The sequence below is a fragment of the Notolabrus celidotus genome, chromosome 15 (genome assembly GCF_009762535.1).
Source record: "Notolabrus celidotus isolate fNotCel1 chromosome 15, fNotCel1.pri, whole genome shotgun sequence".
NCBI classification, from domain to species: domain Eukaryota; kingdom Metazoa; phylum Chordata; class Actinopteri; order Labriformes; family Labridae; genus Notolabrus; species Notolabrus celidotus.
In genome coordinates this window covers 6113768-6129538 of record NC_048286.1, presented here as the reverse complement: position 1 = coordinate 6129538, position 15771 = coordinate 6113768, and the positions used below count along the sequence as shown (strand labels likewise).

Below are 15771 nucleotides of genomic sequence, written 5' to 3'. Positions count from 1 at the left end.
CAGGAACCTTCTAGCTGTGAGGCAACAGCGCTACCCACTGCACCACCGTGCAGCCCCAAAATTCAGCATAAACCACAAAAATAATAAGCAATTTCAATGACTTGATCTATAACTTGATTATGTGTGTGCCCTTTAAAGAAAAAACAACAACACTTGAAACCATCCAGTTTTTTATAATAAAAAGAACCAGGGAGACAATTTTGAACAGAAACAGAAAACAGAAAGATAGTTTCCCATTATCTCCTGTGATTGTACTGTTTTGAGAAATAAACTCACAGCCAAGCCACACCCCCAACCTGTGTGATTGGTTAATATATTTTGGCATGTTCTGTGCATGTGTGTGTGTGTGTGTGAGAGAGAGAGAGAGAGAGAGAGAGAGAGAGAGAGAGAGAGAGAGAGAGAGGTGTGGTGGCTCCTTCAGGTTTGATAAAATCCACCTGTGCCACTACCTAAGAGCCTGATTTTTTGCAGCTGCTGACATGAGACACAATCGACCAATCAGAGGAGAGAAACCACCTGCAACTTAACTATAAAGCCTGCTCCAGACCATCACTGAGGCTTTGTTGCTTTCATTTTTACCTTTTGCAGTTAGGGTTTGATTAGCACATGCAAAATTGTCTTCACACATCAATCATATCAGAGTGTCTCTTATTTCTTTATTCAAAACCTGTGAAAGATGCAAAAATTAAAAGCTCAGTATGCAGAGAATTGATTTTCAGGGTTGGTGCAAGATTTGTTTTCAGTCTTATTTTAGACAGCGGGTCACTGTGGCGTCTTTAACATGGCTGAAATAATGTCTGCAGCATGTGCAAAGACAGACATGGTGGCTGGGATTGTGCCAAGGACACATAGCTGACAGAATTGTGACAGTGTGTATTGTGTGAGTGTTATGTTGATGAGTTGTGGGAAGGTCAGCCACAATAGACGCACACCGCCACTTTAAGGACAATGGTTTTCGTATGGAATTGGGTTGACGCATGTGAGCGGTCACTGGGTTCGCTTGTCCAACCTTTGACCTCCCCCAGTGACAGTAGGATCCTTTCTCCAGCTGAGCACCTGACCCATAAACGGGCCACCCTGCTAATGTTTCTGCACGTCTTAGCTGCCCCAGATACCACAGCAGAAGAAGAATGAGAAGGGTATGAGGCATGTGTTAGGGTCATGGCCACACTGGAGGTCGCATGTCAATGGGGTTGTGTTGTTGCATGTAGTCTCATTGTTTTTACCAGCAGGAGAGTCAAATACCAACCTAAGTCAAAATGTGCAGTCTCAATATGATGTTTAATACATTTTTAAAAATAATGAAACAACCTCGCTGTAATCTTCACTGCTTTAGATTAACTGTTTTATTCCATGGAGTAAATGTATGGGTAGAAAATATGTCCTGATAAACCCTAAACTCAAATTGGGGCCAAGTGTGATATTTTTTCCCAAAACCCTGTGGAGCGCCCCTGCATGAAGCTTTCATAGCAAGTTGGCTGAGTTAGGTATGCAGCTATAGGGTTCTAGTCCTGGATCAACAGGACAGAGGAGGTTTGTAGGCCCGGTGTTAGGGATAAACTGTTAGGGAATGTTAGCAGGTAGTGAGCTGAGATTCAGTTCTTAATGTGATGATTTAAAATGAATGAAAGTGAATGGAATGGAATGGAATGGAACAGAATAGAACGGAATGTAGTAGAATGGAATGGAATGGAACAGAATAGAATGGAATGTAGTAGAATGGAATGGAATGGGATAGAATGGAATACCTTAATTGTCATTGTTCAGCAACAAGGTTAGAAGTGCTGCATCTGAAACAGGTGACAAATAGTCAATAAAATCAACAAGTAAGACAGAAAACATAAACAGTCATTCAGTGGGTAATGAATAGAACTCAATAAATAAAATGTATCACTTAATAAAAAACACTATTGTGTACTTTATTGTGCTTAACCCCTAAAGACCTAGACCACTTTTGGGGGCTCCAGACTTTTGTTTTTCTAACCTATTAAAAGACTCAGCATCAAGTGCCATACATCATTTTATTTAGGAGAACCTTATCTTTCGCTGTGCTGCATTTAAAGTACCAGTTTCACATTTGCTTTGTCTGATAATGGATGAAAATACTGAAGTTTTTTAAAAAAACGTCTGGAAAATTAAGTCATTTTTTACTGTGAACTCAGACAAAATATCAGGAAGTTTTGTTTTGTTAGATAGTTGTACTTACTGTAGGTGTTTTAGACTTCCAAATTAATTTTTGTCGGTATCAAACCTTTAATAAGAAAGTTACAGCCATTTGTTATAGTATTTTCTGAGGCAATTTTTTGTGGAAAAAGCAGGTGTATTCTGACCTTGTAGATGTGTGTAAAAAAGGTATGAGAGTAAGTAGAGATGTTATTATATCATAAATTAGGACACAGAAGCAAAAGTGACTTTTCAGATAAATACATTCTGATCAGTAACACATGCAAACATGGTAACAAATAGTGGGAACTGTCTTCATAAATTAATTGAAATATACTTGGTGCAAATAAACAAGGACTGGACAGAAAGATTGTGTCATCTAGTTTGATTTATCAGCCTGCACATGGGTTAAAATTGTTCTTCAGCCCACTGGTGACCAGGTTTTCGAGCAGTCTTAAAGGCACTGGGATCTGGAGATGTCCTCCGAAGAAGACAGAGCAGCCAATGATTCTGTCTGCCATGTTTATCCCCCTCTGCAGTGCTTTGTCATCAGCCAATACACCACATGAGTCGCAGTATGCCAGCACACTGTTAATGGTGTAGGGAGTAGTATCAATCAATCAATCAAACCATATTTATAGAGCACCTTTCATATAAATTGAATGCAATTCAAAGTGCTTTAAAGTGATTGAAGAAAAAAAAAATATATATATATATAATTACTAAACATAAACCAGAAATGTAGTACAAAGGGAAATAGTTAAGAAATAGATAAATGAAAGATAAAACATAAATAGTTATCAATAAAACATGTAAAGATAAAAGTCTAAGATAAACAAAAGCACTAAAAATAGCAATACAAATTGTTAATTAGGTAAAAATTGAAGAGTTAAAAATAAATAAAATAATAGAATATTGAATGTATTGATATTAACATGATAAATCATATGAAAATAGATGGGTCTTTAGTTTACTTTTAAAAGTCTCAATATCTCTGTCAGATCCTCTCAGATCCTCCGGCAGGCTGAAAGCAGCGTCACCAAATGTTTTTGTTCTCCCTTGAGGAACAGCTAAAAGAGAGGAGCCGGAGGATCTGAGAGGCCTTCCTTGTTCATACACTAAAAGCATCTCTGAGATGTAGTCTGATGTTAGGCCATGCAGCACCTTAAAAACTAGGGAAGGAATTTTAAAATCAGAACGAAAAGAAACAAGGAGCCAGTGTAAAGACCTTAAAATAGGCGTAATGTGTGCTCTCCTTCTGGTCTTTGTTAAAACTCATGCCGCTGCATTCTGGATTAATTGTAGTGGTTTATTGTCATCAGCAGCTTTTTTTTCAGTGTGTTATTCCGAAGCACTCTCAGGAAGTGTTCATTAACAGGACTACATTCGACTCATCACAGCACCTGAGGTCTGTCTGGTCACTGTCGGAGTCATCAGTCCCTTAACGCCCATAAACACATCCAATACTGCATCCTTAGCAGTGCAGAAATAACTGACTGTTACTATGAAATATTTTTATGCAATAAACTGATTGCTCTCTTTCTGTACGTCAAAAATGATGGAGACTTTCTGAAAAGTGCACAAACTATTATCATCATCTTCGTAAGAGTGAGTCTTGAAATAAGGAATCAGTGTTGGGTACGTTGCTCCTGCACCGTGATCTTAAACCACATGTTGAATCTGAGTGAAATCAAACAATGGTTGTGATAACTTTGAAGGCCTCATGTTATTTGAGCGTCATTACCTTTAGTCAGGTCACGGCTGGGTTGTTGTGTGGTCATGTGAGAGGTCAGAGGTCAGAGGTTAGGTTAGTGTGTCTGTTGTGATTGCCAGCACTCCGTCATCTCGACGACAGCTGAGCACTCTGACTACTCCTTCGACAAGGTCGGTCCTGCATCGTGGGTGACTTTTTCTTTCATGAGACAGACACAGTTTAGGATTTATATTTTATTATCTGTTAAAAATAGCATTCAGTGAGCATGCATGAAGAAAAATGACACATTCATTTTGACACTTGGAACAAAACATTCCTAAACAATCAATCAAGGTAGCTGATTTTTCATCCACTGTTGAAGTTTGAAACATAGAGCTGTGTTATCTATGTGGAAGAACAACTGATTGGTTCTTTTTCTTAATATATATATTTAGCTTTTATTAGACTTTTATAAAGATGTATTAATGGAGATTTTTGCTACCAAGGGGCAACAAAACAGGTTAAAAAAAACAGTGTAATTTCTCTTTAATTCATCTAATCTTTTCCTTTCTAATGTCCATGATTGTCCAAGCTCCTTTTATCCCACGTCGACAAATAATGAAGCTTGTTGTGCCAACTTTAACTTCTTGAAGAGTCACAATGTAATGCTGTTTAGTAACCTTCAGCCAGTCTGATGAGGTAACTTCTTTATGTGTTCAGGAAAAAAGTTCCAAGTAGAAGTTCAGAAAATGAATCATCTTGTAGGCTACAAACAACGCCTAAACTTTCACTTCTTTGTTTTCGTCTCCTGGGTGTGAGCTCTGCCTCATCATGAGCATCGATCGCCCCAAATCCCCGTCCTAAGTGGACTGTTTTGGTGTTTCTACTGTGGCAACTCACTCACCACACGCTGGACGGCTAGATCAGTTGCTTCACATTCGTAACATTGCCATCTGATGTGTCCAGACTGGCTCAAGGTCTTATGTCATGGTCAATGGTTATTACCATTCATCCCTGTAACTATCAGCAGTGAGCTAGAACAACCTGCTCAGAATCAAAGTGAGAACAGAATATCTGGACCTTTGTAAAGCTGGATCTCTGTAAAGTTACACCCACGCCCTCTTGTCCTGAGAGTCGCTGCTATCAGACTGTTGTCCAGAGTTTGCAGCAACTGAAGTGTGCTGTCCCAGCTTTTTGACACCCATAGGTGTTGTCACTCTGGGGTTCAGTGGTGGTATCCTGTCAGGGCGAGGGGACATTGGAGGTCTCAGGTGGCTGTGGTGGACGAAGTGAGTTGGTATTGGAGTGCTCATGGGAGTTGGGGACAGAGACATGTCCGCTTTAGCTTCTTTGCTGTCTGGCCTCTTGTCACTGTTAGAATCGTCACTTTTACAAAATGCTTCTCCGTTTGCTTTCGTGTGAGGAGGTTCGTCATTCAGCACAGCAGCGTGTTTCTCGTCTTTCCCTCCATTCTTTGCACTTCCACTAAGGCTGACTCTCCGTGTTAAAAGAACCTCGCTGTCTTCAGTCGTGCTCGTCGTTGTAAACACACTGCTCTGCTCTCCTTTACTCATCTCCTCTAAAAGCATCTCCCTTTTCTGTCTCCATCTCACCATCGCCTTCATGGAGCTCACCAGGTCGAATAAGCTCAGCAGGACTGACAACGAGGCAACACCGAGCATGAAGTTCAGCATCAGGGTCTTCTCAGTTGGTTTGGAGATGTAGCATTCAACCCCAGACGTGCAGGGAGCTTCATAACAGAGGAAGCTCTTTGGAACGAACAAACCAAAGAGAAAAAACTGCCCTGCTCCAAAAACCACTTCGAGAAGGATCCGAAGAACTACAACGAGGAGGTACGTGCAGTAAAACCGCGGCGCTCCCCATTCACGTGGGAGTTCATGAAGTGGAGCTTTATGCAGGGACAGTTCTCTAGAGGAGCTCGAGTTCCCAAAAGGGGATCCTCCTCGGCTCCTGTCCAAGTAGAAGCCCCCGAAACCCAGAGACGAAACGGATACGACTTTATGCATGACGTAGGTTGCAAACAGCACATGAGGAAGACAGAGGAGGATGAGCTGGAAGAGCCAGAGACGGAAGACAGATACGGGAGCGAACGTGTTGAAGCACACGTTGGAGCAGCCCGGCTGGATGGTGTTGCAGATAAATCTTTCCTGCTCGTCGCTGAAGAGGGTGAAGCCGGCCAGCAGGACGACGAGCAGACGTAAAACCAGCATGAGCATCCACCAGATTTTACCTGGAATAGAAAAGAGATTTAAGTCCAGGTAGAGCTGGGCGATACTGAAAAAGATTGTATTACGATAACATTTTTCATAACAGTCGATATCGATAATTATCGCAATAAATATGAAATCATTATTTCATTTAAATTTGAAAGCAGATTTTTGCTCCTGAGTGAAAGTTGAAGACAGTTTGTTAGCTTGTATCTGGATTTAGTTTTCTGATAAGCTTCTTGAATCTATCATTTCTGATGGTGGTAACAGGAAGCAGGTCTTTAATGTAAGATGAGTTTTTGTGAAGTTTTAGTTGAGGTTGAGATAACATGCATAATTTTTTTAGATGTAAAACAAAAGCTAAATCCAATTGTATTCGGTGTATCAGTTTAGTAGTATTGTTTTGAGTGGTGCACTTCTATTTAAGATTACTAAAGGTTACAGGCAGAGTTATGTTGTTTCCCACAGTGCCATGAAAGCGTCACAGTTATTCAGTGTTCAGTTGTGTCATGATTGCGGTGGACATTAAGCATTACATTTTTTATCAAATATTTCTTATATTTATATTGAGAAAAAATATATCATTGTAATTATCATTATCGATTTATCCCCCAGCCCTAGGTCCAGGCATTGCGTGTTGGGGCAGGGCAGAAAGCTGAGATTGAAGTTGATATTTTGGGTAAAAAGATGGACAGGAGGATGAAAATATTGATCTTTAAGATTATTTTTTGAGAATTGTTTAAGAAAAATCTGCATTAAAATGAAAAAATTTCCTGATATTTTTAAATAAAGAAGAAATGAATGATTGGGGGGAGGCCATGGGATCAGAACGAATCACCAAATTAAATAATAACACCTATTGTCTTATTGGATTTAATGTTGTTCTGTATTTTCATTGTTTGAAAAAGAAGTTGTAACTTTCTTATCTTTATCTATTATTTTTTATTTTTTATTATTATGGTCTGTTCTTGGTCATATAGGTGAAGCACTAACCCACACAAAAGGTGCTATATATCATAAAGTTTGAATGATTGATGGAAGCTCTTGACAAAGTTTCACTGGTAGAAACACCTCTGAGGACAGATACAAAGAGGAGAGAGAGAAAACCCCATCCCAGTCGTTGCCCAAAAACATGCTCTTAAAGACATATACCCTTACAGTCATGTGGATTATGAATAAATAAAGAGTCATTTGAGTTAACAGATGTCAAAATACTTCCATAAAGAAATCAAAAGTTGATTTTCTGCAAACATATTGTCAAAAACAAACAAATTAAACTTACCCATAAAAGAGACATTCTGACTGACAGTAATGAAGAGTAGATCTGCTGCTCCCCTCATCCTCATTCTCCAGCACAAACCCAGAAGACAAACTTCAACTAGTCCGTATAAGAGAGAAGTTCTCGAGCTGCCGTTCCTACCAACTGTTCTCAAACTACTGACCCTCACAGCTACACTAAACGCAGTCACCTCTAATGTTTTCTTACGCCTCTCACTCTTGTCTGCGTGGGCCAGAACCTGTCGAGAGAGCTATTCTTACCCGGCTGCCATCAAAGCATTGTTGGGATGTCGAGGTACCAGTCAGCCTCACTGGAAGCTGCCAATCATTGCAGGCAGGCTTGTAATAGATGATCTTAAAGTTAAGGAAGGCAGTTGGTCAATCTCTGATTCAGATCAATGTACTTATCACATCACAGGTCAGTGAATGATGATGATTTAATGGACACATATGTTTTGGCAGCTTTATCTAAATGTCTTTGGAAGCTTTGGGGGGCAAGACAGGAAAAATAATAGTACTCATGATGGGAGAGCTTTAAAAAAGATCCATCACATTTTTTCAAGTTTAAGTTACTTTTATTGTTATCAGAGGATTAAAAAATAGTTAGAATCCAGCATAACTTTTAAAATTACATTTTTTTTTGTTTTTAAAAGATGTGAAAAAAATGCTGATGTTTTTCTTTTGTGGGTTAAGAAGTCATAAAAAATAACTTTTCCAGGTGAGCTTATTCCAACAAATATCCCAGATTCTTTTTTTTTTTTTAATTTAAAGCCTTTTTTTTCCTTTTTTAATATTTGGGAGGCAACCAGAAACTTATGGAAAAAACGAATTATCAACTGTTTTCACATAAAAAAAAAGAGAGAAGGGAGCTAAAAAATATGATCCAACAAAATGTTTCTTTTGGTAAATTTATTCTGCCATATTTTCATCCATTAAGATGGCAGAAAATCAAAGTATTTCTAAAGGTGTAATTGTAGAATTTAGCGGCAGTTAGCAGTGATGAGTTGGTAGAAATGGAATATAATACTTGCAGTGGTGGAAAAATGTTTTTGGACACCCCATGCATTTGTGAAATATTGCATTGAGAATCACTCTTAGGTCTTCAAGTGCAATTTCTTTTAGTACAGTCACAGACGGGTTTATTTATTTTTTGGTTCAGTTTTGAACAAATTCTCTGTTATTTTGACTTTGATACCAACAATGCTGAGAACTGACATTTTGAAACCGTCAAGAATTTAGCTTTGTTAGTTTTTCTTGTAAACAATAAACAAAAAATATATAATTTGTATTTGTTTAAGTCTGCCTAATGCTTGAAACACAAAAAATATTTTTTTTACCAATATTTGAGATTGTATAAAACTTTAAGGGTGTCCGAAAATTTTTGTTCCACCAATGTATAAGTATATCTATATAATATAAAATAAAAAAATCAGGTTGTTTTTGTGAATGCAGAATGAGATTTTTATACCCACATAAAGAGCGTGTCCCCGTTCCACAGAGGCCGCCATCTTGCACCGCCATGTTTCTACAGCAGCACAGAACAGACACACTACTAACATACATGTTAGGAGGGCTTTAATTCATTTTCAAATCACACAGCGTTGTTGTCTGAGAGCATCTCTTTTATTAAAAACACAAAAGAACACATCCATAAATAATTCACCATGAACTTGTCTCAGTCTTACAAACTCCTCATACACTGGACTAAGTTAAAATGCAAAGTAATTATACTTCAGTGTTTTAGTGTTCAGAAAAATAACAACAAACATGGAAACCTGATTAATTGTTTGCATGTAGTCACTAAAGTCAAATTAAATGTGCAGTTGAAGCACAAACTGTCGGCAGTTTGAACACTTTTAAAGACTTGGCTCAGCAGTCAGGGTTTATCTTTATAGAATCACTTCTTATTGAAAAGTGTGCCTTTAAGGTTTCTCTTTTTACAAGTTGTGTGTGAAGCATAAAGAGTCAGGACTTTGAGGTCAGTGAAAGTATACCCACGCCAAATCAGGCGTTATCCCCCATGGCTGGTTACTTAAGGACAGAATAACAGTCAGCACTGGTGTTGTTGGTCACATACTAAAGATAGCAGACCTGGAAGATGACTGAAGGTTGTAAAAAGAGAGCGACAAAGTATGTTTCCAACAATAAACACATTTTCTGGGAGCAAGGGGGAAGGACTCATGAAGGATTTGTAGCCTGATTCTTAAAATACAATCCCAATCATATTTGTAGTTTCCTTGGGACTGTATCATTTTGTTGAAAATATAATTTTCTGTACAAATCTTCAGCAAAGCCTCAGTGTCCTACAAAACTGTCCAAGAAGACCACATGTTGATGAGTATCGGCCTTGTTTACATGAGAAGGGCCCCATTAAAAACGGGAAGACTTCCCTTTGCGTTTTCACATGACAACCCAGAAACAACTGAAAGCGCTGAGTACACATGCCCGGCCAGTAGTTGGCAGTATAACAGGATGCTAAAAAAACAATGCGCCTGTTTCAACAGAGTGGTGAGAACAAACAAACAAGAAGACTTGAAAAGCGTTAACTTAGTCTGAAGAAGCGTAAATGAACTCAGTAGAGCCAGCAGCACAATTACAGCTCAGTAGTCCGCCATTGTTGTTATTATCCTCCAACTGGGAACGTAATACGCACTTCTGAATGGGGCTGTGACGTCTCTGTTATCAGATCCATGTATCACTTGTTTACACAACGATGGAAGGGGTTGCGTTTTTAAGAAATTCCACTCTGCATCCCCTTTACAAACGTTTGTATTCTCAGCCACCCAGCCACAAAATTGAGCATAGCATTAGTTCAGGCAGGCCACGAAGTCAAGCTCAGCCCTCACTGCATCAGCTGCTCTTAACTGTTCTCAGCTGATTAAATCTACGCATCCTATTGGCAGATAGCAAAATGGGCGTTCTATTTAAACTGCTTCATCCTGCCTTCTCTTACTACTTCCACTACAAACCACTTTACAACCCACTTTCACCACAGCTCCTCCTTTCTGCTTTGTCTGACAAGGGACTTCCACCAGATCCGTGTCCGGTCCGTCTCAGATCCGCTGCGGTCAGGCTGCGTTCTGAAAATGCAACTGGTTGGTGTTGACGGACGAGAGAGCCAAGGGGCCTGGAGAGCTGGAGACATGTGACCAAGGTTTTCCAGTGGTAATCACTAATCAAGAATTATCCGAATTATCCATCCATGTTGTCTTTCTGGTCCTCTGAAAACCTCTGACCTGTTGACTCCAGGCCTGGCTCCGCTCATCATGACGGTTTGTTGTTGTAGTTAAGTGAAATACGATCTGGCGAGTGTTTTATTCTGAAAATCAACAGGATGTTTTAATTTGGTTTTGGTGCCTGAGTTCCTGTCCCACTCCATCTGCTCTGTGCAGATTGATGCGTTGTGCTCCGGCATCTGGCAAAAATAGTCTTGTGTATCTGATCCGTTGCAGTCCGACCTGCCGGATCAAAGATGCAGCCAGAACACAACGGAGCGGATCCAGTGGGAGTTAACACATTGACTAGAATAGAAACCGATCAGATCTGGTGCTGTGACGGATCGGAGACTGACCGGACACGGATCTGGTGGAATTTGACCATGGTTTTATCAGTGTCATATGTAACGTCACTGATGCTCGCTCTGCTCTGTATCTGAGGGTCTTTGCTGCTGCTCTCCCTGCATTTGCTTTTCATGTGTGCACTTGATAGAGAAGGGAGGTGTGCTCTGCCCACCTCAGGCTTTGCCATTCTCTATGGGCGTATGGCTCTGCTCTGGGAGCTCCCTGCCCTTCCACGTAGACATGTTGAAGGGCAGGGAGCTCCCAGAACAGAGCCATATAGCCAAAGCTAACTTATTGCATGCAGATAATTATTTTTGACAAGAATGGTCCAGACTTTTGAAGATTTTCCTGTGTAAAGAGGGGTTTAGATAGAAGTTAAAGTTTTACTGTAACATCATAGTTAGCAATGTAGAATAAGAAATGTAAGGTGCAAAGAACCCCATGTTGTGTTTTTATCCTGTCAATTAACTGTCTAAAAAAATACACATTTTTTAATTTAAACTGATAATTTTATCGACCCTCTCATTGGTGGTGAGTGATTTTACAGGTTTGATTGATTTGACCTCTTTCATTCACCTTGTTTTGCTTTGTTTCATTCTTGCAAAGCCTTTTGTAACATGCGTATAGAAAAGTGCTTCATTACTGTCATTATTACTATAAATGTTCCCTGTGCACATTGAGGTAAGGGGCATTGTTCCTGAAAAGAGTTGTTGCTGCTCATTTTTTGAATGTATTGTTTTAATGATGTAAGTGGTAGAGACACTATGCCTTGGAGATGAGGCACATAAGTTTAACCCCGTTAGACTACCACAACCTGACATTTACCACAGCTCTCAAATACCCACATCTGTCTGCAGAGAGCTGTCGTCTCTCTACTTAATTGGAGTGTCATCTTAATTTCTTCTGCCATCTACAGATTTTCTGCCATTCCGTCTTCAAACCAAGACTTTATTTAAATAAGGAGCATAACAGTAAATCAAAAGATGAAACAGACTTCCTGAGTATCAAGAGGTTTGCAAGAAATACTGTAAACCTTGAATATGAAGACGTTCCAGAGGAGAGAACGTGTCAATGCTTTTATTACTCTAAGACTGTCAAAAGGACATAAATAACTGGGAGAAAGTCCTGTGCTAAGCTACTGTTTTTGAAATGTTGTAAGTACTAAGAGTTTAGGCCGCTGCAACATGTCCCACAAGTTCACATTATCAAGTAAAATAAATAATATGCTTCACTGTGAAGTTGCGAGGCCGTCTCAAAGGCAGATTATGTCAGATCTTGTCCGGACAAAACCAGAAAACTGAACACATAGACAAGTTCAAAAAGCCTGGGAAGTTTTCAAGGCAGACTTTTCCAGGACTGTCTTCATTGGTCCACAGCTAGATCATTATCCTCAGAGGATAAACCAACCTGGAACTCCTGTCTTTATGTTATTAATCAAAGGTTTGAGGCACTGTGAAAGCATCAGCTTCAGTAGGAAGTCTTTATCCCCAGACGTCAGGTCGTTGGATTATCTGGGTATCCAACCTTGAGTTTTTGAACCTCATTGATCCGTGTCCACACATACGTGTATTTAAAGAGTCCACTCGTCCAGTTAGTGTGTGAAGCCTGATGCCAGTGTTCAGTATGAGGCGATAGGTTAGGAGAGGATCGCAGGAACCCATCTGATCCCACAAAGATTGTCTGTGCTGGCCGAGCGCTTCCTCGCAGCTTTCCGTACGTCCTTGTACTTGTCATCACAGAGCCTGGAAATAGCCTGAGGAGAGGACATGGGAAGGGTTTTTATTGCAGAGGGACAATCATAGAAAGAACTCTCACTCATCAAACATAAGATGAGCATAATTTTAAGCATTGTTTTGGAACCGTAAAGCCACTATTTGAAGATTTTTTTGGGCTGATAAAGCATTCATAACATTTGTGTGAGTAGGAAGAAGAGACACTTGATGAAAACAACTCGACTCTGAGGATCAGGGTCACTGAAAAGATCGATTTGGAGACTATTCTGAGAAAAAAATAAAAATAAAAAAAGAGTCTGAGAAAAATAAAAAAGTCTTGGTCACCTCTAGTTTCTGGGCCTTTTCTCTGCTTAGCGGCTCCAGAGGGAAGCTGAGGTTGTTGGACTCTGAAAGCGATCGCAGGTCAAAGTAATACTTGGCGTAGACGCTGGACGGCACGTTGATGTTGAACTGCAGCAGCTCCAGAAACTGGCGCTCCAGCTCATTCCTGTAAAAGGAGAGGAAGCTGGTGGTTATTTTCCTAGGATTAGTGTCATTGACCTTCTGGCAAATATCCAGTGTTATCTGGTCAAATGTTGCCTTAAAAGGTAGGGTTTTCATCTTCATCATAATCCAGACCTCATCTTAACATGAAACTTAATTCAAACCCAAAGTCTGAAAAATGAACCCAGTACCATTTCTTCCTGGGAATGAACTCACATGTCCTCCACGGTGATATCCTTGAGGATCTGGCAGTAGTCCACGTTCCAGACGGCCTGGTCGTCCCAAACCTTTGAGGCCAGCAGGATCGCACCCAGAACGATCCGTTTCCAGTTACCCGGACAGATGTCGATCTCTGCGTAGGTCAGGAGCCTCTCCAGGTAGACCTGCACGACAACACAGAGACAGGAAGCATCAGAGAACTAGGAAGTAAAATAGGATAGTAGGAAATACGTTTAACTCATAGAGGCCAAACATTTTTAAAGCCATAAAAAACACAATAAAAGCCTCCAAAAAACTCTAAACGTGTCAAACGATGTCATTTATTTTGATGCTCTGTCAAGAGGTATACATTTCATCTTTAATTCCTACATTCATCAGTGCTCACAGACTACATGGCATTTTTGGATGTACAGCCTCATCGCCACTTTGCACACATCCTTGGCTTGTCCCAACACATCAGGGTTCGATTCCCCCTGAGGCCCGAGCAGAAGCTGTGTGCGTGTGAGGTTACGGTTATTCTTTAAAATGAAGACGAAGGAGGTAGACACTTCTTACCAGCGTGACGATGGCGCACTCAGAAGTGAGCTGAGCGGCGCTGAACAACGTCCTGACAAACCGATAGATCTGCTTCTGCTCGGGGTCCAGTTTGTCGTAGTCCAGGGGCACCTCCGTTTTCTGGACGAGGAGTGGAAGAAAGAGGTGAAGAGAGGGAGGAGGGGCACATTTTTAACAAAAAATGAACAAACATGCCAAATAGACCAAGAGATGCAAAATGTAAAAAAAAGCAAACTCATCAAGTCTTACTGAAAGAGGATGAAGCTTCTCGTCGAATATATCCAACAACATCCCTCCATCCGTGTCCCTGATAGATGTAAACAGTTACATGATTAAAGTCCTGATTTAGAGGAATTGATCATCTTGTACAAAGAACTTTGTGAGATCTTCCAATGACGCGTTATAAGTAGGGATGTAAGGATACATCATAAGACAGTAAAAATCGATACAAATAAGTCAAGTCAAGTTGAGTCAAACTTTATTTATAGAGCACATTTAAAACAACCTCAGTTGACCAAAGTGCTGTACAGATATTAAAATATATATGCTGTGCATTATGGGAAACAGTACGCGAGGCAGACTGGTCCGATGCATACTGAGATATTTTCCCGAATCAGTAGACATCAGGGGAGTTTTGGCATACTGCAGATTTTGCTGTTGTTCACATACTACTTACTACATACTGAATTTTGGACATATCAGTACGTACTGCTAGTATAGTAGGCGATTTCGGAAACAGCCTAAGTCTCTTGTGCTGCTCTCTCCTCACTCGCTGAGTTGAGTATAACAGACATGGCGGCAGCAGGTGAAGACCGAGCAGTTCAGGATGCACCTTTGTGTTTCCAGTCTGAGGTACAGCAGCATTCAAACATACATCTATTGTTTTGTGTCAACAGTTCAACCTCTAGATTGCATCCAGTAAGGTTTGTTAAAAAAACAAAGAGATGATTTCTGCAGAATCACCCTGAGAACAGCAGAGTCTGCAGAAGGGATGCAGCAATTAACCTGCCATCACTAAGAACCCCACTTTAAAATCAAAGAGAGGACAGAGAGAAAAAGAGAGAGAGCTCCAGTGATTCTGTTCTCACTCTCAAAAAGGGGGCCGGTGTTGGGCGCAACCTGCACAGAACAAAAACAAAGTGACGCCTGTGGTGCACCAGCTTAATATGCCGTGCCTATGGAGAGACACAGAGTCTACGCTACATTAGCTGGACTGTGACAGAGGGACCAAGCTGTCAACTTTTGTATCCGTCAAAGAAACGAGTGCAGTCGGCAGTGTGAGAGCATCTCAGGTACACGAAGAATGAGCAAGGAGTTTTGGGGAGGCTGACCTCCAGTCTGCAAAAACCTGCAGCTAAAGGGACAAACACATGAAACAACCTAATGCTACATGCCCGAGTAAAGGCAGAATAACTGAGGTATGTTATGTTAGAGGAAATTTACTTAATGATACAGTGAGGTGGTATTAAATGGGAAAGTTGGGCTTTCAGTGCAAAGTAAACGAATGCATCACCGCAGATTTAAAAGTGATTTTATTTATTAGTAATGTTGGAAAATAAACAAATGCATGATAATGGTGATAAACTGTGATGATGACTCAGACTATAACCATCTAAATCCCCACTCGTTGTATGCAGGCCTGCTTATCATACCTAAAGTCTCTAAAAGTATGGGAGGTAGAGCCTTAAGTTATCAGGCACCTCTCCTTTGGAATCATCTACCAGTCAGGGTCCGGTCTACTTCTAAGAGTAGGCTTCAAACTTTCCTTTTTGATATAGCTTATAGTTAGAGCTGGCTTAAACTTGGACCAGCTCTTAGTTAAGCTGCTATAGGCTTAGACTGCCAGGGGGGAACTGACA

The 15771-nt window shown here is 40.3% G+C and overlaps 2 protein-coding genes across 2 annotated transcripts in view; both read right to left on the bottom strand.

Moving 5' to 3' along the window:
* Nucleotides 1-4962: 4962 nt before the first annotated feature.
* LOC117826634 (gap junction delta-4 protein-like) lies at nucleotides 4963-6093 on the bottom strand. Its single transcript, XM_034702835.1, has one exon. It carries the CDS (start codon nucleotides 6091-6093, stop codon nucleotides 4963-4965), a length of 1131 nt encoding a protein of 376 aa, XP_034558726.1.
* Nucleotides 6094-11849: 5756 nt separating this feature from the next.
* The window catches only part of LOC117826215 (cyclin-Y-like), a 32309-nt gene continuing 28387 nt past the window's right edge, over nucleotides 11850-15771 (bottom strand). Inside the window, exons 7-11 of the mRNA XM_034702122.1 lie at nucleotides 14162-14219; nucleotides 13913-14032; nucleotides 13355-13521; nucleotides 12980-13142; nucleotides 11850-12675 (exon numbers count right to left, since the gene is read on the bottom strand). Of these exons, the coding sequence (XP_034558013.1) occupies nucleotides 12559-12675; nucleotides 12980-13142; nucleotides 13355-13521; nucleotides 13913-14032; nucleotides 14162-14219 (625 nt within the window). The 3' untranslated portion in view covers nucleotides 11850-12558. The remainder of the gene's footprint in view (nucleotides 12676-12979; nucleotides 13143-13354; nucleotides 13522-13912; nucleotides 14033-14161; nucleotides 14220-15771) is intronic.

Coding starts and splice junctions, on each gene's coding strand:
- LOC117826634 (XM_034702835.1), bottom strand. CDS start 6,093: ATGCTCATGCTGGTTTTACGTCTGCTCGTCGTCCTGCTGGCCGGCTTC.